The sequence below is a fragment of the Kogia breviceps genome, chromosome 6 (assembly GCF_026419965.1).
Source record: "Kogia breviceps isolate mKogBre1 chromosome 6, mKogBre1 haplotype 1, whole genome shotgun sequence".
Lineage (NCBI taxonomy): Eukaryota > Metazoa > Chordata > Mammalia > Artiodactyla > Physeteridae > Kogia > Kogia breviceps.
The window spans coordinates 116,875,564-116,897,598 of NC_081315.1; the positions used below are offsets into that span (position 1 = coordinate 116,875,564).

Genomic DNA, 22,035 nt, shown 5'->3' on the forward strand with positions numbered 1-22,035 from the left:
GCAGAGCTTTCCAAACGTCCCCACCCATCCTCTGGCTCTGGGAACTTAGAGCGTCCTGCGTCCAATCAGCTTCCAAATCCCCAGCATCAGCAAGTGGGGAGGCGCTCCGATCGATCCTGGTGCTTCCGCGGCTCCTGCTTGGCCACGTCTGAAGGCCTGCAGGTCCTTGAAGGTACAGAAATCACCTGTTTATTCATCGGTTAAAACTGAGCTTCTTACTCAAATTTATGCTTCACATGATTCAATAATACATAATTTTAAGTCATGTCACTTATCCGTTTTTATAGTTTCTTCTTTTCTTCTATGGATGTAAACACTGCCTCCGAGCGTTGCGGACCTGCCGTTCCCTTCCCCGCGCACGCGCCGGGGGAAGAGTGGGCGGGCCTGTTCCCGGGAGGCGTGTGGGACTGGCGGCCGACCGCTGCCCCTGCCGCCACCGTCATGGAGAGTTTGTACCGGGTCCCGTTCTTAGTGCTCGAATGTCCCAACCTGAAGCTGAAGAAGCCGCCCTGGGTGCACATGCCGTCGGCCATGACGGTGTACGCTCTGGTGGTGGTGTCTTACTTCCTCATCACCGGAGGTAACTCGGCCTGCCTGGGGCCCCAGAGGCGCTGAGGCGCGGGGAGCCGGCCCGCCCCGGGGGCGCGTCTGTTCCGCTCTCAGCCGGGGAAAGCATCGGTCTCCTCTCGATCTTTTCCGAGGGTGGAGGGAAACTCTGGGGTCCCGAGTGTTAACGGCCCAAAGGTTTATTTGCCCTCAGGCCCTGTCCTGTATCTTGAGGGGATTCCTGTTCTCACTCTCATTGCCTTCCGTTTCCTGACCTTTTAGCCAGGCGGTCCGAGCCGAATAATTTTCAAGCCCAGATGGTTGCTCCTTTTATTGCACGCCGTACGTTATTTGACAAAGGCCCTGGGAAAATCTCTTTTGGCCCATTCTACTTCCACGGTTCGTCAGGAGGGTGTGGGACTTTTACCTTCTCTTTGTCTACGGTTCCTGGAACTTTGGAAGAGACTTGACAGCCTTTAGGTTTGTTAGCTCAAACCTAAGGGTTAGGTGTTGCTTTTGCCACGATAAACAATAAATATGAATGTAATCTTTCGAAACCACAGTTTTGATAAATATTTGAGATGTGGAGATAGATTTGCAGAAGGTATCGCGTATTTGAGAGAGCGGAAGTTGAAAATTAAAGAATAAGGAAAATAGCATTATCGTTGAACACTGCATTATCATTTTATCCTGTCCTTTGCAAAAGGGGCGTCGCTTTGTATAGTGGTGAGTTGGCAATCCGGTTACAGTCTTTTCATAGCTACCACCCTTTCAAGCCGCAGTTCCATGATTTACTCAACACTGCTACTGCACTTCTAGATTTTGGGAAGTGGGGTACTTAATTTGGAAATGATAAAATTAAAGCTTCACAGATGAGGGACAACAAGAGCAGCTGGTTCTGTTTTTAAGGGAATAGTCAGACATTTTCATTTTCATAGATGTCTTGTGAAAATAGTTGGCGCTGAAGAGGGAAGTATCTGAAATTATGCAGGCTTGGTTCTAGGATGAACCTTTGGATTTACCCTTCTCCCAAATCTAGAACAGTGACAGTTAACTTATGTTCATTTAAATAAATTACGTTTAAAATATTTTTTATGTTGGTAAGATACTGTCCTAGCATTGCATTAGCATTCACATTTGCTCAGCACATTAATAGGTGCTGGATTGAATAAACAAAATTTTAAATGCATGTGGCATTTTTTTTTTTTTTTCCTAGTAAGTCTTCATCTGCTAGAAAACTTTCCTGTAACCCTTACCTCCCTTGGAGCCAGGGCCTTTGCTGGGAGCCTCACAGTTTTCATTCTGGCCACTTTTTCCGTCTATTTTTGTAATGGGGAGATTCTTTGCCCTAATTTCTGGGGGAAAGTGAAAGGACACCTTTTAGTGGCCAAGGCCATGAGTTGTCTCATACAAGGAATTGTTTTTGCCACTGGAAAGGAGTCTTCTAGAAACTGAGTGTACCTTTATAAATAAACAATATTTACTGCTGAGAAATATTCATCAAATAATGTACTGAGTTCCTGTTAAGTTCCAGGCATTAGGCACTGGAGGCAACAATGAATGAAACAGGTAAGGGCCCTGCCCTCCTGAGGCTTATAATGTCATTGGTTGAGATATGTTAAATATCACATAAATCTTTCTCCATTACGTTATTTTTTCCACTGCAAATTGCCATGAGTGCATTGAAGGAAAAGAACGAGAGATTATGCGAGAACAGTCAGAGTTAGGAACATCAGTTACATTAGAATGTGGTTTCTGAGGAAATGACACGTTAGCCAAAATTTGAAAGATTGGGGGAAAGGGTATCTAGGCAGAGGGAAAAGTATGGACAAATGTGGGACTGAGAGACCAATTAGGTGAGTTTTGTAGTTGACTTAGAGTAGACAAGGTTGGTGGCACTAGAGATGGAGGAATGTATAATGAAAGATATTTTGGAAATAGATTCAGTGGATCTTGATGATGATTGATTGGATGTGGGGGGAGAATGACATGTAAAGGAATTTTCCTGGTGTCTAGTTTGAGCACCAAGTAGGTGGAAGTGTCATTTTCTGAGACTAAAGAAATGAAGTTTTTTTGGTTGGGAATGGTGAACCCAGAGGTCACTTTGGGATATATAATAGTTGGACATAACCAAATATAATTAGTTGGATATGTCAAGTTTGCAGGTAGGAGTCTAGAACTGAGAAAAGAGGTTTGTGTTGAAATTAGTCAATAACAAATGTTTTCTGAACTCCCATAAGCCAGATATTGAAGAACATAGTTTCTATTCTTAGGGAGCTTACATCTAATTTTAATAGTGCTAACGTTGGCACATTGAGAATCATTAGCATAGTAAAGCCCTGGGAAGGGATAAGTTCAGTTGGAGAGAGAAGGTAGAAAAAGAAGAGGATAGTGGATTGGGCCCTAAGGAACTCCGAACGTTTAGTGGTTTTATAGCAGAGGAGGCTCAGCTAGAGAGGTAGCAAGAAAACATGGACAGGAGTGTCACAGAAGCCATCTTTTTACCCCAAGAAAATGGATTTAGTAAACTGGATCAAGCACTGCTAGGAGACCTCCTAATATGAGAACTGAAAAGTGTCCTTTGAATTTGACAACATGGAGGCCATTAGCCACCTGAGCGAGAGTAATATCAGTGGTGGCAGAAGCCAGATCAGAGTGAGCTGAAAAATGAAGGATAAGTGAGGAAGTGGAGACAGAGAGGTAACCTTTTTTTTTTTTTTTTTTCCTCCAGAAGGAAGCCTGGCCCCCTTTCACAAAGGAAGCATAGAAGTAGAATGTTAACTAGGAGGATCTGGTGTCAAGGGAAAGTTGATGTAGGGAACAAGAGGTTGAAAATACAGGAAAGAGAAGAGGTAGCCCATGGAACAAAGTCTCTGAAATGGCAAGGGGGGCGGAGTCCTTATTATTGCAGAGGGATCCCATGGTGAGGGCAGGAGGGACTCTTCCTCTGTTGTAGCTGGAGGTGAGGATGGATGCAGGTTCCAGTTTGTAGATTTGGTTTGGGGGGTGAGGGTGAATTAGGGAATTCCCAAGTGATTGTTCTGTTAGTCAGAGGTGAGGGAGACAGTCGTGCTGTGCTTGAGAAAAGCTGGAGGTGGGGATGATGGAAAACAGTGAAGATCAAGAGTAGACGTTGACAGTGGGAGATTTGAGAAACAGTGTTGAGGGACATTAGCGTAAATGATCATGATGACATTATGACATAATGATGGATATTAACATTAATGATTGTGAATCTCTAGTATTGCCAGTCTGCCTAGTGGTGTGATTTAAAGATGTCTCATTTTACTTTTAAGCAAGAAAATTTCTCTAGTTACCTCTTAATTTAAAGAAACAAATCCAAGTATATGTGACATTTTCTTGAACTAAAAATAGCCTTTAATGTTAAATCTGCTTTGTTGTGGAGTCATTCTTGAGTTTGAAACAATACTGAATGAATTTCTTTTATGTTTTGCAAGTCATTCTAAAATACTGAATTGGGGCTTCCCTGGTGGCGCAGTGGTTGAGAATCTGCCTGCCGATGCAGGGGACACGGGTTCGTGCCCTGGCCCGGGAAGATCCCACATTCCGCAGAGCGGCTGGGCCCGTGAGCCGTGGCCGCTGAGCCTGCGCGTCCGGAGCCTGTGCTCTGCAATGGGAGAGGCCACAACAGTGAGAGGCCCGCGTACCACAAAAAAAAAAAATAAATAAATAAAAAAAATAAAAAATAAAATAAAATACTGAATTGAATTTCTGAAGATAAATTCTGGTTTATCTGAAGTTTAGGAGGTAAGCTGGGCCTCATTTGATTATAATAATACATCAAAGCAGTCCTATTTAAATATAAATGAACCTTTAGAGACAGTAAAAACTCTAAATCTATTTTAAAATTAGGAATCCAATCTAATATATGCTGTTGTCTTTCATTTAGGAATCATTTATGATGTTATCGTCGAACCTCCAAGTGTCGGCTCCATGACTGATGAACATGGGCATCAGAGACCAGTAGCTTTCTTGGCCTACAGGTAAAAGATATCATTTTGAGTGATTTGGTGGTGGGAAGGAAGATTACCGAGGCATGCCTGCTTATTTAAAGATACAGTGCAACCTTTTGGGTGCATCTGTATTTAGACACTAGCTGTTTTAAAATGCTAAATTCAGCGATTGCAGGAAGTAGACAAGAACAAGAGTAGAAGTGTGTTACTTATGTATTCACTTATTAGGAAATAAAATATTTCACAATGATTGACATGATCAGTTATTTAAAGGAGTGTATCAGTTTAAAATTCATTTATAGGCTGTTCTGGGATCAGCAAGCCACAGGTACCTGTTTATTTGTAAGTAAAGCTTTATTGGAATTAGGCACACCCATTTGTTTCTGTACTATCTATGGCTGCTTTCAAGCTACTGTGTTAAGTGTGATAGAAACCATATGGCCGGCAAGCCTAAGATATATACAATCTGGTCACTTAAGAAAAAAATCTGTGGACCCCTGGATATACTATTACATAGGAAAAATAATTTTTGAGACTTGGGAGTTCCATGTAAGCAACGAACACCAAAACAGTGTGGTTTGTTTCACCTGAGCAGTGCTTGTTGTATTGCCTTATACAATCCACTTGGTAACTGTCTACCTAAACATAGCTATATGTTTGTATTTACACCTATGTTAGTGGTATTCCATGCGTAGAATATTCCTGGAAAGATTATTGTGATCTCTGTGGAGGGGATCTGGATGACAGGAGGTCTTGATGGCAGGGAGACGTTTCACTGTCTCGTCATTTGAATTTGAAACTGCCGCATGTATTGCGTTTTCAATTAAAACAATTAGTTTAGCAAAAATATATATACCTTCTTTATATGTGCCTATGTATAAATCATATCTTTAACAGAGGAATTTGCCTTTTGGGGTCTGTGAGCTCTCAGAATTTGAAAGCTCTTCATCCCTAGAAAAATCAGATACGTGTATATACAAAAATTTAAGGGTTTATAGATTGCCGGACATGTTTGTGGGGTTCATGAAGCCTTAGTTAAGAACTTGCTTGCTTTTAAAAAGTTCGCTTTGAAACAAGAGATTTATTAATTATTAAAACTCAGGAAACATTAACCAATTCAAAATTAATTTGAAATTGATAGTAGAAATTTAAATAACATAATTTTCAAAAACTAAAGTTCTGGGTAAAGGGTTCATGTACATATATTAATTGACTTTTTAAGCTAATAATTAAAATATATGAGTATTGGGAATTCCCTGGTGGTCCATTTGTTAGGACTCTGGCTCTCACTGCTGAGGGCTCAGGTTCAATCCCTGGGTGGGAACGAAAATCCCACAAGCTGTGCAGCGTGGCCAAAAAATATATAAGTATGTATATATGTATATATATGAGTATTGATTTTACATAGGCAGTTGTGTTAGTTGAAGTTTGAAAGGTTTTTTTTAGCATAAGCTCCATGAAGACAAAGATTTGTGTCTGTTTTGTTCATTGTTGTGTCCCCAGAACCTAAATAATGTTTGATACATAATAGGCTCTCAATAAATATTTATTGAAATGAATAGCCAGAAATATGGTAAAATTGTAAAAGATATGGTAAAATTGTAAAAGAGTAATAATAAAAAATAAGCACAAAAATGTTTTAGCAGATATAGGAGTTTCAGTCTAAGGAAAAAGTTTTTTATTTTTCTGGGAATTTTCATTTATTGTTTGCTCTGGTCTTTCTTTTTCAGAGTAAATGGACAGTATATTATGGAAGGACTTGCATCCAGCTTCCTGTTTACAATGGGAGGTTTAGGTTTCATAATCCTGGACCGATCCAATGCACCAAACATTCCCAAGCTCAATAGATTTCTCCTTTTATTCATTGGATTCGTCTGTGTCCTATTGAGTTTTTTCATGGCTAGAGTATTCATGAGAATGAAACTGCCGTAAGTTATTAAGTACTTTTGTATAATCAGCAACTTAACTTGCAAACTGGTAAAATAATTACCTGGATCACATAAAATCATAGGAGATTTAATTTAACCCTCATTTAAACAGATGAAAATTTCGAGAACCGGAGAAATTTGTGACTTGCTCAAGGTTATAGCTATAGTTAGTAGCAAAATTGAGACGAATAGGTCTTCCTGACTGTTATCTCCATACATGTTCATGAGAAAATCCCGTTATTTTGCTGTAGCATCAGTGACCACTGACTGGAGACATTTCTCTAAAGGGCTTTTTGGTTAATCTGTAACATATGGAATTCCCATAGTAATAATAACAGTAAGGAATACTTTTGAGCCATTAATTGCTGCTGCTCTTTTTTTTTTTTTTGTGGTACGCGGGCCTCTCACCGCTGCAGCCTCTCCCGCTGCGGAGAACAGGCTCCGGACGCGCAGGCCTAGCGGCCATGGTCACGGGCCCAGCCGCTCCGCGGTATGCGGGATCCTCCTGGACCGGGGCACGAACCCGTGTCCCCTGCACTGGCAGGCGGACTCCCAACCACTGCGCCACCAGCGAAGCCCTGCTGCTGCTCTTTGAGTATTGATATGAGGAAAACCCACTAAGCATTGGACAGGAAAGGAGAGTTACTGCCTCTCCAAAAAGATGGGGAAAGGATTTCATATATATATATATATTAGATTATTTTGATTCAGAAAACGAACACTATCATTAGAGCAAAAATAAATTGGTTTTATGGCAACTTTTATAATTTTGTTTGAGATCTTTCATTTTAAATGTAGATGAGGCTGATCATATTTCCCTATATTCTGATTTCACCTATGGATACATTAGTAACTACAGGAACTTTGGGCAAACATATCATACAAAGGTTAGTTCTTAGAAAATTCATTTTTTAGGGAGTATGTTAAACATCAAGTGTCAACTGTACTGATTTCTTAAAACTGATATTTTCTGATTTTATTATGAGACAGTAAAAGGGAAAATAGGAATGTGTTTGAATTACACAAGTTCACTTGTTCTATGGCTTAACCTGTCCATATCTGTAACACATCTGGGGTAGAATGGACAGACTTTCTAGAAAGTCACAAATACTTATCCTGTACTCATGTTCCCATCTTAACCCTGCAATATGGGAAAAGAGAGCAGTGTTCTTTGTCAGCTGAATACCTGTGTGGCCGTGTAGCTCCATCAGACTGCCAATGGCTCTTATTTTTGTCCTGGGAAAAATTGGGGGCATTTGTTAAATTGTACGAGGACAGGGACTCCAGCCTCCTCTTTTTGTTCCTCTTTGTTCTACCCTTGTTGCCAGAGGTACACCAGTAGAAGAGTCTGAAGTTTTTCATAGCAAAACAGGAAAGAGGAGGCTCCCAGAGAGGATTAAGAGGCTATTAAAAATTAATAATGAAAACAGAAAGAACCTTTGGAGGCATGTAGCAGAACAGAAGCAATGAGCTGGTTTTGTCCATAGAACCAGATTTGTTCTCATTCTGCTTAAGCTTCCCATTCTTCCTTAAGGTTTTAGGTCTTCTCCTTAGGCTGTGTGTTTTTCTTTTAGCTTGAGCATTTGACTTTTAGGATAACAGAGCTATCTACTACTTACAAAAAGGTTTTGAAAAGTGTTTAATTCTCTGGATTGCTTCTGTCTTACTTTTGCAATTATTTATGTAAACATTTGTCTTTTCCGCATTCTATAGGCCAGTTTCCAAGATTGCTGACTAAGATAACAATAGGAAATAAGAAATAAGAGGATACTCTCTGGGCTTCCCTGGGGGCGCAGTGGTTGAGAATCTGCCTGCCAGTGCAGGGGACACGGGTTCGAGCCCTGGTCTGGGAAGATCCCACATGCCGCGGAGCAGCTGGGCCCATGAGCCACAACTACTGAGCCTGCGCGTCTGGAGCCTGTGCTCCGCAACAAGAGAGGCCGCGATAGTGAGAGGCCCACGCACCGCAATGAACAGTGGCCCCCACTTGCCACAACTAGAGAAAGCCCTCGCACAGAAACGAAGACCCAACATATTGAAAAATAAATTTTTAAAAAAGAGTATACTCTCTGGGATTTGGGTGTAAATTATATTTAGATATAGTCAAAGCAGAACAATAGTCTAAATAGAAAATTGCTGCTTTCTGTAACTTGCCATGAAGCTAAATCTAAGAGTTACATTTTAAATCTAAGAGGAAGGACTTTATGATTCCCTCTTTGATATGATTTCTCATCTACAGCTTCTAATGCCTGGTACCTTGAGTGTGGAGTGAGGAGAAACAATGGACAGTTTGGGAAAATAAGGGAAGCAACAGTGTTGCGTTTTCTGGAATATTTGCAGGCCCCCAAAGAGATGATGAGCCAGGTCTGTGAGCCTACATATTGCACATGATAGGGGTGTGGTTAGTACCACCAGCAAGAAAGGAATGTGTCTTCTTGCGCATACATTCTCTTTGAGGACCCATCATATATAAGCAGTTTGATATATAATAAATGGGACAGCAGCAACAACAAAAAGTAAAAAACATCAGTAACCATGAGTTTTGTCGGATCAAATAAGTTGCTAACATCTGAGATAAAGGTTGGCTATGCTGTAAGATGCTTCATGATAACTTCCAGGGTTGCACGCTCACAAAGAATCTTATATCACCTTTAACAAGAGGTACCTTTAAAAAGGAGAAAACAATAGCAGTGAAATGGTACTACTAGCTTTATATTTTCTGATTTATGCTTTTTAAAAGACCTGATGTATTCTCTACTGGTATAATTTTACATATTAAAACATGGCTTTATTTGATGCATAAGCATAGGTTGCATACTAATTACAAGGAAGAATACCACAACATATCAAGAGATATGTGTCCAAAAGTGCATGTTCACCTATCAGTATACGTAGATGACAGGCAGCTATCTCTAAAGAGTCCTCAGTACTTTTGTTTCATAGTGTGAGGCAGCTGATGAGTAATTTCCACTGGTGCATATATTAGTGGATACTTTCTTAAAATCTTGAACTTGTTTTTCTTGTGAAGCTTAGGTCTTTTTTTGTTCTTGCTGTTAGAATTATCTGACAAAGAATTTATTTTTTGTAGGTTTAATCTTTTTAAAAACATTTTTATTCTGTATTGGAATGTAGTTGATTTACAATGTTGTATTAGTTTCAGGTGTACAGGTGTAAACTGATTCAGTTATATATATACATACATATGTCTATTCTTTTTCAGATTCTTTGCTTGTGAAGCTTAGGTGTTAAAGTTTGCCTTTTGTGAAGTATCAGGCAATACAGTAGCAGATTTATGAGGCAGTCTTCAAAGTCGATATATACACTAAGAGGCTTTTTATTTTTTATTCAATTTTGGGGGGAGAAGTGTTGTTTGTCTCAGAGTTGTGACAGCGGTTGTGTGAGGTGAAAGCTCTCTCTGTACTCAGAGTGTGGACTGGCCAGGCTGGTAGAGCAGAAGGAAAGGGATAAATGAGTTCTAAGGAGAGCACATTGGCTGCATGTAGACCCAAGACCCAAGGGAGTCAGGTGGGTCCAGGAGCTGGAAGGGAGGAGATTCTTGAGTGTCTGCTCTGTGTCAGGCACTACAGTAGACCTCAACCCTATGAAGTAGTTTTTTGTCCCCAACTTAGAGATGAAGAAATTTGAGACACTGAACTAATAATAGCTAATGTTTGTCAAGTGCTTATTACCATGAAGTTACTGTATTAGTAGATTCTCTTGTATTATCCTTAAAATCCTTTGATGTAACTCCATTTTATAGAAGAGGAAACTGAGTGACATTTGCCCATTGGCATTAGGCTTACCCACTCGTGTTAGAGGCGGGATCAAAAGGAGAGAAGTTCTAAAGGCATCAGCGGGGACAGGGTGTATTCAACCCTTTCTTAATGTGGATACTTTTACACAATCTTGCTATTTTTTCCTTGATCCTGCAGATCCTAAATAATAGGTTGCAAGGATTTATTGCAAAAGAAAAAGTTTGGAACTTTGTAAAGCAGACTTTTAATACTTTAAATGGGATTTCAGGGCCCAACTTCTACATTTAGTAAAAGGATCTCCTATTTGAACAGTGTGAAGTTTGACTTGCTCAACAGCTATAGCTAATGCCCCCTGCCTGCCATCTTGACATTTCCTAAAGAAACAGGTGCAAGGCAGACGCTTCTGCACACTGCTTCCGGAGGGTATGAGGGCTCGCCTCCCAGGCGTGAAGAGCTCCTGGTCTTCCTACTTTCTCCTTTGGTAATATTAGGGTTTTCAGGAAATCTAAACCAGCTTCTTTCCATAAAAACGTTTGTGATGTTTGTTGCAATTGTGAGAGTCCAAAGGAAATTGTTTCTGACTCTTTCTTTGACTTTTACATAACATTTTTTTCTCTTTTTTTTTTCTCATCCTCTGTTGTTTAGCATATTGGTTTGTAACTTTGTCCTTTGAGGGAGAAGGATAATGGAAACCAGGCCCAGTACTGTATTTATTGGGGGGCAAGATTTGAAATAAGAACCATAATGAGGTTATATTATATTTTATTTTTTTATTTTTATTACATTATATTTTATTATATTATATTTTCAGATTGTCATTTGATTCATCATAAAATTTGTTTGGGACACTTTGAAATGGTGCTTCCTTTTCACTTTTTGTGTTTATAAATTTTATTTTTACAGGGGCTATCTGATGGGTTAGAGTGCCTTTTGAGAAGAAATTGGTGGATACTGAATTTGCTCCTGTTAATGAAGTTTTAAAGGCTGTACAAGTCCTCTGATATGAAATATGGAAAAGGATGAAAAGGAGCAGAAAAGAAACATCTAGTGAAAACATAGGAAATGTGTTATAGCTTGGACTAGAATGTCTTCTTGGTATCAGAGACAAGTTTATCAGTATTTTTTCCTGCTGGCCTATACTGACATACCAACGATGTTAAGTGGCATTTTCTTCTTTTTTTTTATTTCTTAAAGAAAATATACTTCATTTCTACAACTATAATATTGAATAAAGTAATTATTTTTTACAAACCCCTTAACATTTTTTGGAGATGACACTTCTGACTTTCAGAAATTAATGTAAAATCAGGAAGTGAGATCCTATAAGCTGAGAACTCGGGACAGCTGATCAGCTTCACCTGTGGTGCTTTGCCTTTAAACAGAGTGTGTGACAGTGCAGCATTTCAGATATGTATGTAAGACTGTTTCCTGAACAATGAGATGTATGAAAGGAGCAGAAATAAATAATTTTTCTAATTAACACCTTTTTAATTTGTTTTTTGATTAACTGATTGTATTAATCTTTGGTCTATAATTACCCACTCCCATCTTGTGACTGTCTTAAGCTACTTACTGTTGGTAGCCTGAAGTCTCCAAGTGTAGTCGGCAGGATGCCTTGTGAGGTAGCAACTCCATATCCCTATAAATATTCAAGCACAGGCTGTACGTTTATGTCAGTGTTGTTTTAAGTGTGATTGTGTTAGATGACAGTTGCCTTCAGGCATTCATCTGCAGTAATTAACACAGTTTTGAGCACATAAAAACATCTGTAGACCAGTCTGGTCTTCCCCTGATTTCTTCTAGCCAGGTCTTTTGGTTCTCCCTGAACTGGCCATGGACTTCACTTCTCTAGGGCCTCTTTAATTCTTACCCCATGATCTCTAAGTATACTGTAAAATTTTCTCTCAGGTGGGTTTTTTTGTAATTCCAAGGCTGATCTAAATGTAGCTGTTCATTAAATTTAAAAGATTCATTTATTTATTCAAAAAGTTTTGAGAACCTATTATATGCCAGGCAGCGCTGAGGATTATAAGGGTGAGTAAGATAAAGGCTTTGTCCTCATAGAGCTTATGTCCTTGTAGGGAAGCCAAATTATCAAAAGATTAAAAAATGTTTATAAAATTTCAGACACTGGTAAATACCACAAACAAAAACAAAGCAAGTTAATAGTCTGTACTATGGTGATGAGAGATGTAAGGAGAGGAGGTTACTATACTCCAGGGCTCTCTGAAAAAGGAACACAACACCTGTATGTATTCACCAACTTTAAAGCCTTGATTTAACTAGAATTATATTTTTCATCATTTGGCCTTATTTTAAAACCTCAATTACACTAGACGGACAGAAGATAACACAAAGGTGTTGCAGTTTCAAGAGGTCTTTCCGTGAATGATTGAGCGGTGAGCAGTTCCTGTCAAGCACCACCAGATGGTGCTGTTAAGGTTTGGTGTGGTTTTCTATGTCACAACTACTAGTTTTGGTTTGGTTTGGTTTTTGTATTTATAGTAAAATAAAAGTATCTTGACTAGATACAATGAAATGTATTTCAATAATTTTGCTGGTAAAATTGCAATGTTTTATGTGAAGGAAAAAATCATACCTTATACTAGACTTAAAATGCTTTGGGGGCACTAAGCCAAAATGTCACAGCCTGATAGAAAGCCTGCCAACCATTATTAACATCAGCAGCGGTTAGATAAATGCGAGAGTAAATTAACGGCCTAGATTAGAAACAAAGTAGTCTTTGATTTTATCACAGGATTCTCCAGGAGGTGGATGCTACAGTGGAGTTAGAAGTGCAAAACGGTTTAGTGGAGAGTAACTCCAGTGAGAGGGAAAGGAAGGATTCACAATTAGCCAGGTCATCCTGTGATGTGTAGCTGACAGAGTTGCTGTCTGCCCAATGGGGAGCTCCAGAGGAAAGAATGCCTGTCAAACATGTCGGGTGGAAATGGCTAGACCCTTGTACCACTCACTGCCTTTTCAGATCTTTCGCCTGGTGCCATCTTGAGATTAGCATGATCTTGGCTAGAAAGCTGAGGTGAACCCTGGCAAAGCTAACAGCTGGAGGCCATCAGCTAGCCCCTCTGATCGCAGCTAGGCAACGAGTCCGTCAAGGGGATCTGAGCAGCACATCTCTGTTTACCACAGGTTTATAAAGAAAATATCCTCTTCATAGGATTAGAATGAGAGGAAATCCTATATATCGCTTAAAAATGGAAGACTGTACTCTGTTGTTTATTTGAATTGGGAAGTGTGAGGTAACTTAGATTCTTAGTAAATAGTACATTCTTGAAGTGTAAAGCTGGAATAAAGGTTATTTCCCCACTTTGCTAGTAAGTAAATGGAGATTCATTTGTTACAGAGCTTGAAATACAACCCAGGTCTTCTGCAAAGCAGACCAATTGTTTCCATTGTACTGCCATTTTCTGACACAGATCAGTCTTTGAAGGTAGTAATAAGTATATACTTATAAAAGACATAATGCGGGCTTCCCTGGTGGCGCAGTGGTTGGGGGTCCGCCAGCTGATGCAGGGGACACGGGTTCGTGCCCCGGTCCTGGGAGATCCCACATGCCGCGGAGGGGCTGGGCCCGTGGGCCATGGCCGCTGGGTCTGCGCGTCCGGAGCCTGTGCTCCGCAGCGGGAGAGGCCACAGCGGTGAGAATAATGCCAAATGTTGGGTTATATCGGTAAGAAAAACGCAACCCCTGTTCATGTGGAGTTTATAATTTAGTGAATATACGGTAATGGACCAATTCTCTTTGCTATAGGAACACATGGGAGGAACACTTAAACCCAGACTTGGTGTGAGGGAAGCCTTTAATTTGTTGTTGAAACAATGGCTAATCATCTGCCTAAATGTTTCAAGTACTAATACCCTTTGCCCTAAATCGCTTTTACTTGTTTTTCTTATGTACTAAGACTCAATTACAAGTGAGAAGCTCACTCAAGCTGTCTTAAGCAGACAGGGTAAATTATTTGGATGCTGGAGTTTCACGATACTCAGGACAGGGATGCAGAGCATTGCTAGTACCAGGATGGAGAACATGGGACTATAACGATTCCGCTGTTCATTTCTGATGCATTCTGTGGGTTTGCTTCATGCTCTTCTCTCTGTGAAACTGGCCACTTTCTATTACTCTAGTTCAGAGTAGAAGGAATCATGGCTGCCAACCTATCTTGATCATTATACTTGACAGCTTCAGCCACTCTTGAGGAAATTTCCTTGACTCAATAATGTTTTAAGGGCACCTCCTTGCATGGAAACTCCTACCTCTTTCCATGCCTTTGGCCACCCCTCCCTACCCTACCCCCCAGCCCTGCTGCACCCAGTTGTCCAGCTCTCTTCACAAGATTACCCAAAGGCCAGTTGTTGCCAAGTTTGTGGAATTACATTCATATAATGTGTTACAAAGTATGTGAGACAATTCAAATCCTTATTTCATGAGGTGTCCTTTAACTTCTGTTGAACCTGCTAGTGATGAGAATCTTTCTGTCTCTAGAGGCAGCCCATTCCATCTTCATATCTCTTGGTCTTTTTCTAAAAATTATTATTATTATTATTATTAATTATTATTTGGCTGTGCCACGCGGCTTGTGGAATCTTAGTTCCCCAACCAGGGATCAAACCGTGCCCTCAGCAGTGAAGGCACTGAGTCCTAACCACTGCACTGCCAGGGAATTCCCTCTTTGTCTTTTAGAAAGCTATTTTCTGTTTTCTTTAGTTCATTGGTTTCAGGTCCTTGTGTCTATACTTAGACATATCTACCTGCACTATGTAATGACACCAAGCATTTCAAATAGTAAAACCCTCTCCTGAGCTTCCATTTTTTCAGGCTTATCATTTCTAGTTATTTAGCCTCAGATGCATTGGTTCTGATTCCTTTATGATCACTCCTCTGTCACTGCACTCTAAGTTGTCTATTTTCCTTTAAAAATAAGTTCCCCGAAAGATTCTGTACTGCGCTTGGGGTGCTCATACTAAAATTGAGAGAGCCATTTTGGTGGCTACATCCTTCTCATAAGCCATGTTAATATCAGAGTCTCAGCAATGGTCACTATGGATCTAGATGGACGAGACCATGAGTTATTAGGAGCTCAGACTTGGGATCAATCACATTTGCAGTCATATTCCAGCGCTGCCAATTACCAGCTGTGTCACCATGGACAAGTTACTTAGATTCTCTGAGCCTTTTTCCTCTAAGTAAAATGAAAGTAACAATACCTACCTCCTAAGGAAGTTCCGAGAATTAAATGAGATAATGCACAGTCTCTGGAACGTATTAGGTGCTCCAGAAATGTTAGCTCTGAACTTGTCTTTAGCTCTTCTTCCCTTCACGCTCTGTAATTTTATTTAATGCAAGGTTATACATTCTTCCCCAGGGATGGGCGTGGTGGAAATGTGCACACAGGCATGTGTGATAAATAGAGTTGAAGCGTGGAATGTCTGCTCTTATTCTTATGTCCATTTAACAAGTGTTTTTATGAGTTACGTTGTCCATTGCAGGGTAGAAATGAGTTCTACGCAGCACGTGGCATGACGCCACTCTGAGACCGGAGGCCAAGGAACTGCCTTTGGTTAATGGATGGCACGGCCTCTTCATAAAGTCCATTTCTTTGGATGCCTCCTGTCAAGGATGAACCTTCACACATGCCATTAAGTGTTTATGTTGGCAACTGCTCCACCTCAGGAAAAGAGTTTTCTCTTTATAGCAGCCTGTGGGCGCCAGTCTAAACACAGAGCACTCAAGGTTTGACCAGGTTAATAGGCTGGAACAGTTGTAATTCAGAGTCCTCAGAACTGCTGTACTATTTTAACTGAGATGATGGGAAATTATCTGACAATTTTAATATCTAACTATCTTTTCACATAATACTTTGTGTTTGTATAATAACATATCTCAACTTTTAAAAGCTCCCTCACATCTATTACCTCATTTAATCCTAACAAGGGCCCCAACCATCTTCTGGGTCTCTTAGTGTCATCAAAAGGAATAGCAGGCTGAGTCAACAAGGAAGGTACAATACCATGCTGGATACTTGATCCGTATTATTTCCAATCCTTACAACAATTTAATCTAGTCAATATTGTTGTCTCTATTTCACAGGGATCAGCTGGGATTGAACTAAAGTGGGCCTAGCTCTAAAGCCCTTGTACTTTCTACTAGAACATCATATACTTTTTGTCCTGTATTCTAACTTAGTGTTTTGCAAAACGTCTGGACCATGAAAAAACACTCAGATCATTAATTTAATGAAGTTGTAGTTTTGATCTCTTACATTCCTTTGTTTCCCCTATAAAGCCTGATTCATGTCATTTTTCAAATTAACATTTTATTATATCATATGTAGTATATTTAGAGGAATATATGAAACAGACATGTAATTTGGGAAGCATAATAAAATGAATAAAATCCTGCGAACCCGTTCCCAACATAGGAATGCATATGGCCAGTACCATGGAGTCTCTCTTTGTATTCAGTCCTTATCCAATCATTACCCTGCCTTCTAGAGGTATACCTTCTAGAGGTAACCCCTGATCTGAATTTTCGGTTTATCACTTCTTTGCTTTTAAAAAACTAGTGTTACAACATTTGTATGACTATTCAATGTATTATTTAGTCTTGCTTGCTTTTGAGTTACTGCTTAACAAATTGATAATTTAGTTCATGTATGTTATTTTTTACTGTGATCATAATTTTAAAGATATTTTCAGTTTTATAAAATTTGATTGTCCTATCTTTCTGGTGGATTGAAGTTTTCATAGTTATGTAGCAACCCTCTTCATATTTGATAGTGATTTTTTGTCTCAAAGTCTGTGTAGTCTCATATAGCTTACTCAGATCTCTGCAGCTTAGAATTTGCCCTGTATATTTTTCTATCATCTTCTTTCAACCCTTTCTTTGTTCTTATGTCTTAGGGGTGTCTGTGTATCATGAGGCATTATTTATTTGTGTTTTACTCTGACAATCTTTGTCTTTTAATGAGTGAGTTTAGTCTATTTTTAGGAATTGTGATTATTACACTTTTGGGCTTTTCTGTACGTCCTCACTTTGTACTATTTGTCTCAATTTTTTAATGTTTCTTTTTCTTCTGCTCTCACCTGTTTTGGGTTGATAGAGTTTTTGTATGTGTGCTTTTTTTTTTTTTTTTTTTTTTTTTGGTGGTACACGGGCCTCTCACTGCTGTGGCCTCTCCCGTTGCGGAGCACAGGCTCCGGACGCACAGGCTCAGCGGCCATGGCTCACGGGCCCAGCCGCTCCGCGGCACGTGGGATCTTCCCGGACCGGGGCACGAACCCGTGTCCCCTGCATCGGCAGGCGGACTCTCAACCACTGCGCCACCAGGGAAGCCCTGTATGTGTGCTTTTTAATCCTTAAATGGCAGATTGTAGTTTCCAAAGATGGCTGCAACGATAACTCTCATCCCACCTGTTTTCTAGAAGGTGACCTTGCTGCTTCCCATCCAGAGGTGGAGATGATTTCTCTAGCCTGTACTACTTGGCCGGCCCTGTGACTGCTTTAATCAACAGAGGATGGCAGAAGTGAGCTTGTGCCAGTGCCGGGCAGTTTGTAACCTGCCTGGCACCTTCTGTTTCTTACATCTTAGAATGCCAGCTCTTGGGATGCAGTTGGGATCCCAGCTGCAATCATGAGAAGACCAAGCCCCATGGAGAAAGTACGTGTGGCCACTCCTGTCAACACCCGCTGAGCTCCAAGCTGGCCACCACCATTGACTGCTAGTCCTACGAGTGAGGCCTTGTGGACATCCAGCCCCAGCTGCTAGATGACTGCAACCACTTGAAACACCCCAAGGGAGAACTACCCCAAGTCAGCCTAGAAAACCTTGAGAAATATTAATAAGCTGTTGTTTTTAGTCCCTACGATTTGGGGTGGTGTTTATGCAGCATAGGTAACTTGGATGGGGATATGGCATTGGCTTTGGGACTGAGTAATGGGTGGAAACTGACTGGGTCTTGACGAGGAGCAGGATGCAAGTTCGAAGAGCTTTGAGAAGACCCAAGTGACAGGTCCCCAGGGAACGGTTGACTAGGGCTTGAAGACAGTGAGGAAAATGACCTTGGAGGCTGAAGAAAAGGCAGCAGGTTTGTTAACACTGCTGCCTGCTGTAAGGTAGAAAATAGAAAAGGCACCTAATGAACCCATGGATCTGACTGGGGAGATTTCCAGGCAGAAAGTAGAAAGTGTCAACTGGCTTCTTCTAGCTCACGTTGCAGATAATGAAAAGTGAGTAGAGAGAGGTGAAATCAAAGAAAGAATTGTTCGGTTCAGTTTTCGAGTTTAGAGAAATAGCCCGAAAGAGTCTTTCCAGATAGCAAATGAAAGCTTGTGTTTTTAAAACAGTTTATCAAAGAAAGGTTCCTCACTTTTTCTTTCTTAAAGATTTTGTTTGGCTTCCCTGGTGGCGCAGTGGTTGAGAGTCTGCCTGCCAATGCAGGGGACACGGGTTCGTGCCCCGGTCCGGGAGGATCCCGCGTGCCACGGAGCGGCTGGGCCCGTGAGCCATGGCCGCTGAGCCTGCGCGTCTGGAGCCTGTGCTCCGCAACGGGAGAGGCCACAGCAGTGAGAGGCCCGCGTACCGAGAAAAAAAAAAAAAAAAAAAGATTTTGTTGTTAAATTGATGATTAAAAGTAATCTTTTATTTAAAAAAATTTTTTAGACTTATTTATTTATTTTTTGGCTGTGTCAGGTCTTAGTTGCGGCACGTGGGATCTTCACCGAGGCATGCGGGATCTTGCTCACGGGCTATTCACTGTGGTGCGCGGGCTTCTCTCTAGTTGTGGCATATGGGTTTTCTCTCTCTAGTTGTGGCACGCAGGCTCAGGGTGCATGGGCTCTGTAGTTTGTGGCACGTGGGCTCTAGTTGAGGCGTGCGAGCTCAGGAGTTGCAGCGCGTGGGCTTAGTTGCCCTGTGGCATGTGGGATCCTAGTTCCCTGACCAGGGATCGAACCTGTGTCCCCTGCATTGGAAGACGGATTCTTTACCACTGGACCACCAGGGAAGTCCCTAAAAGTATAATCTTTTAAACATCATCTCTCTGTGTCCAACGTATAACTGTAACTTTTAGTTGTACTGTGTATTTCCAATTTACAAAGAACTTTTATATACATTACTCTAATTCTTCTGACTCTCCTGCTGTTAGATATAAGTAGAAAGCTATTGTTAGACCACAATATTAATAATAGTGACAACCACAGCCATCCTTCCTTCTTCTCCAATTTTGGGGTTCTGGCTCTGTGCCTGCTGTTAAGCTTTAGTTAGGTGATCTTACATTCTTATAGCAGAGTATTATGACTTACAATCTAAGGATGAAGACTGTTAAGCCAGAGAGTTAAATATCTCAACCACAAAACATCATGGGTAGAACCTCGATTCAAACCCTAGTTTTACCCCAAGTCCACACTCCCATTTAACCTTTTTCCCTGAGAAGAACAGGTATCAATTTTAGACCAGAAAGCATCTTCAATGTGTGGATTACTGTCACCTTATAAAATTTCATACTCATTGTCTGTCTCACAGTCAATATTTTATGTGAACTATAATTTGTGTGTGTGTGTGTGTGTGTGTATGTGTGTGGTACGTGGGCCTCTCACTGTTGTGGCCTCTCCCGTTGCGGAGCACAGGCTCTGGACACTCAGGCTCAGCGGCCATGGCTCACGGGCCCAGCCGCTCCACGGCATGTGGGATCTTCCCGGACCGGGGCACGAACCCGTGTCCCCTGCATTGGCAGGCGAATTCTCAACCACTGTGCCACCAGGGAAGCCCGTGAACTATAATTTTGATAAATTATTTTACTTTCTCCATTTCTTTTGGTTAGGAATACACCAGTATTACAATAAGCTTCTTTATTTGTAAAATAAATGGATTGGATCAGGTGATCTCCAGTGCCTCTTTCACCTTTGATATTCCTTTCACCTCTTCTAATTTTCTGACACGTGGGTTTTCTAATCACTATCTGCAGGGCTGCAAATGAATTCCATTTGACCAGCAGATGGGGCTCTTGATAATCAAATAGGAAGAAGCATTTATTGAGCAACTACCATGTGCCAAGCCTAGGTGTAACCCTGCTGCTGCTTCAGATTTATATGACTATGTTCTTAGGCCTATCTCAAATTCTTGTTTTTACATGTGCTTCAAAGGAACGCTTACCATTTTACCAAGAAGGAACTTTTCCCTGTGGAAAACTGATTAAGTGATTACTGAGATGTCTCCCAATGCTAAATGCCATGATTTGAGGCCCAGAGTTAAGTGACCTTAGGAGTCCAGGACTCCTTTGTGAAGGAGCTGATATGTCTGATCCTCTGTGGCTTTCAAACATCTCCCAGGAACCCGGGAGCTAGAAACTGCATCTTATTCAGGCTTTTGTGATCATAAATAGGATACAGAAGCCACTGAGAGTTCAAGAATATTTTCAATTTATACAGATATGTTTAATACTTAAAATCTTTTGTCTATAAAGGGACCCCCTAGGTACCAACTACATGATGCTTCAAAGCAGGAAGTAGAATAACCCAGATGTTTCTGAAACTTTGGTTTCTCTTTGTTTCTCAAGCTCTCTTATGGTTTTCCAATATCAATTATTATGATTTTATAAACAGCCACTGTCAATTAGAGGGTGGTGGCTTTAACATTTCTAAGTAAGAGAAATCTCAAGATAGGAGCTGCACTGCAGCTGGCAATGCCACATAAAACTGCTTCAACAATCAAATAGAAGAGCTGTCAAATATTTTGGTAACCTCTCAAAGGTAGGCCAGGACAAACTGCTAGTTCTTTCACTCACTAAGCTTGGACCTGTGTCCCCTCATGAGGGGACACACTCTCCCACTTCATGTAAGCCCCTTGCAGCAAGCTCGTCCTATGTGGGTCCACGTGGCTGGGTGTCCTCTGCCCCAGGCCATGCCTGGTCAGCACTTTTTTTTTTTTTTTTAAATTTTTATTTATTTATTTATTTATTTTTGGCTGTGTTGGGTCTTCATTTCTGTGCGAGGGTTTCCTCTAGTTGCGGTGCGCGGGGGCCACTCTTCATCGCCGTGCGCGGGCCTCTCACTATTGCGGCCTCTCTCGTTACGGAGCACAGGCTCCAGACGCACAGGCTCAGCGGCCGTGGCTCACGGGCCCAGCTGCTCCGCGGTTATGTGGGATCTTCCCAGACCGGGGCACGAACCCGCGTCCCCTGCATCGGCAGGCAGATTCTCAACCACTGCGCCACCAGGGAAGCTCCCGGTCAGCACTTTGAGAAGAGCAGGCAGATGTACCAGAAGAAGCTGAATCCTAACTGTATCTTTGGGGCTTTGGGGTCTAGCACGTGAAGATGTGCTATTTCTTTCTCTCCCCCTTCCCCCCTATGCCCCCAAATGTCACATAACCTGTTTATTACCAATGCAAAACTTTAATAAGGAAATTGCCTGTCTTTCAAGGAGGTTTGTTGTTTTCCTGGTCATTGGAATTCGTCTTGGAGCTCTTCCTCGGAACATGTTAATCAGTGTTTCTGAGCAGATGACCAGTAAACAACGAAAGTGCTGATTCACTAGCCTTAATACAACACTCCATTCTCTAGGACTTTTAACCTGCTAAATCCCTAACTCTTGTCCTTGAGAGGATTTTCTTTTACTGTGGAAAGCTTTGTTGTTCAGGGAAGGGTAAGCATTAAATATAGCTAATATTTATCGAGAGCGTACCGTGTGTGCTTTGTCCGCAGCATTCTTCATGTCACCTAACTGCATCCTCACAACGCTACTATGAGGGAGTGCTATTTGGCCCATTTTGTAGATGAGGAAACACACAGAGGTCAAGTCCCTTGCCAAAGGTT

The 22,035-nt window shown here is 41.1% G+C and overlaps 1 protein-coding gene across 3 annotated transcripts; it reads left to right on the forward strand.

Annotated features, from left to right (window-relative positions):
* Positions 1 to 371: 371 nt before the first annotated feature.
* On the forward strand, positions 372 to 11,683 carry OSTC (oligosaccharyltransferase complex non-catalytic subunit). Of its 3 annotated transcripts, none has more exons than XM_059066529.2 (4): positions 372 to 580; positions 4,457 to 4,550; positions 6,251 to 6,448; positions 11,107 to 11,683. In XM_059066529.2, the coding sequence occupies exons 1-4, from the start codon at positions 442 to 444 to the stop codon at positions 11,123 to 11,125; spliced, it is 450 nt and encodes a 149-aa protein (XP_058922512.1). In that variant the 5' UTR covers positions 372 to 441; the 3' UTR covers positions 11,126 to 11,683. The 3 variants fall into 3 exon arrangements, with proteins under 3 accessions (XP_058922512.1, XP_066892570.1, XP_058922513.1); XM_067036469.1 differs by lacking the exon at positions 11,107 to 11,683 and adding an exon at positions 8,162 to 8,464; XM_059066530.2 differs by lacking the exon at positions 6,251 to 6,448.
* Positions 11,684 to 22,035: the final 10,352 nt, after the last annotated feature.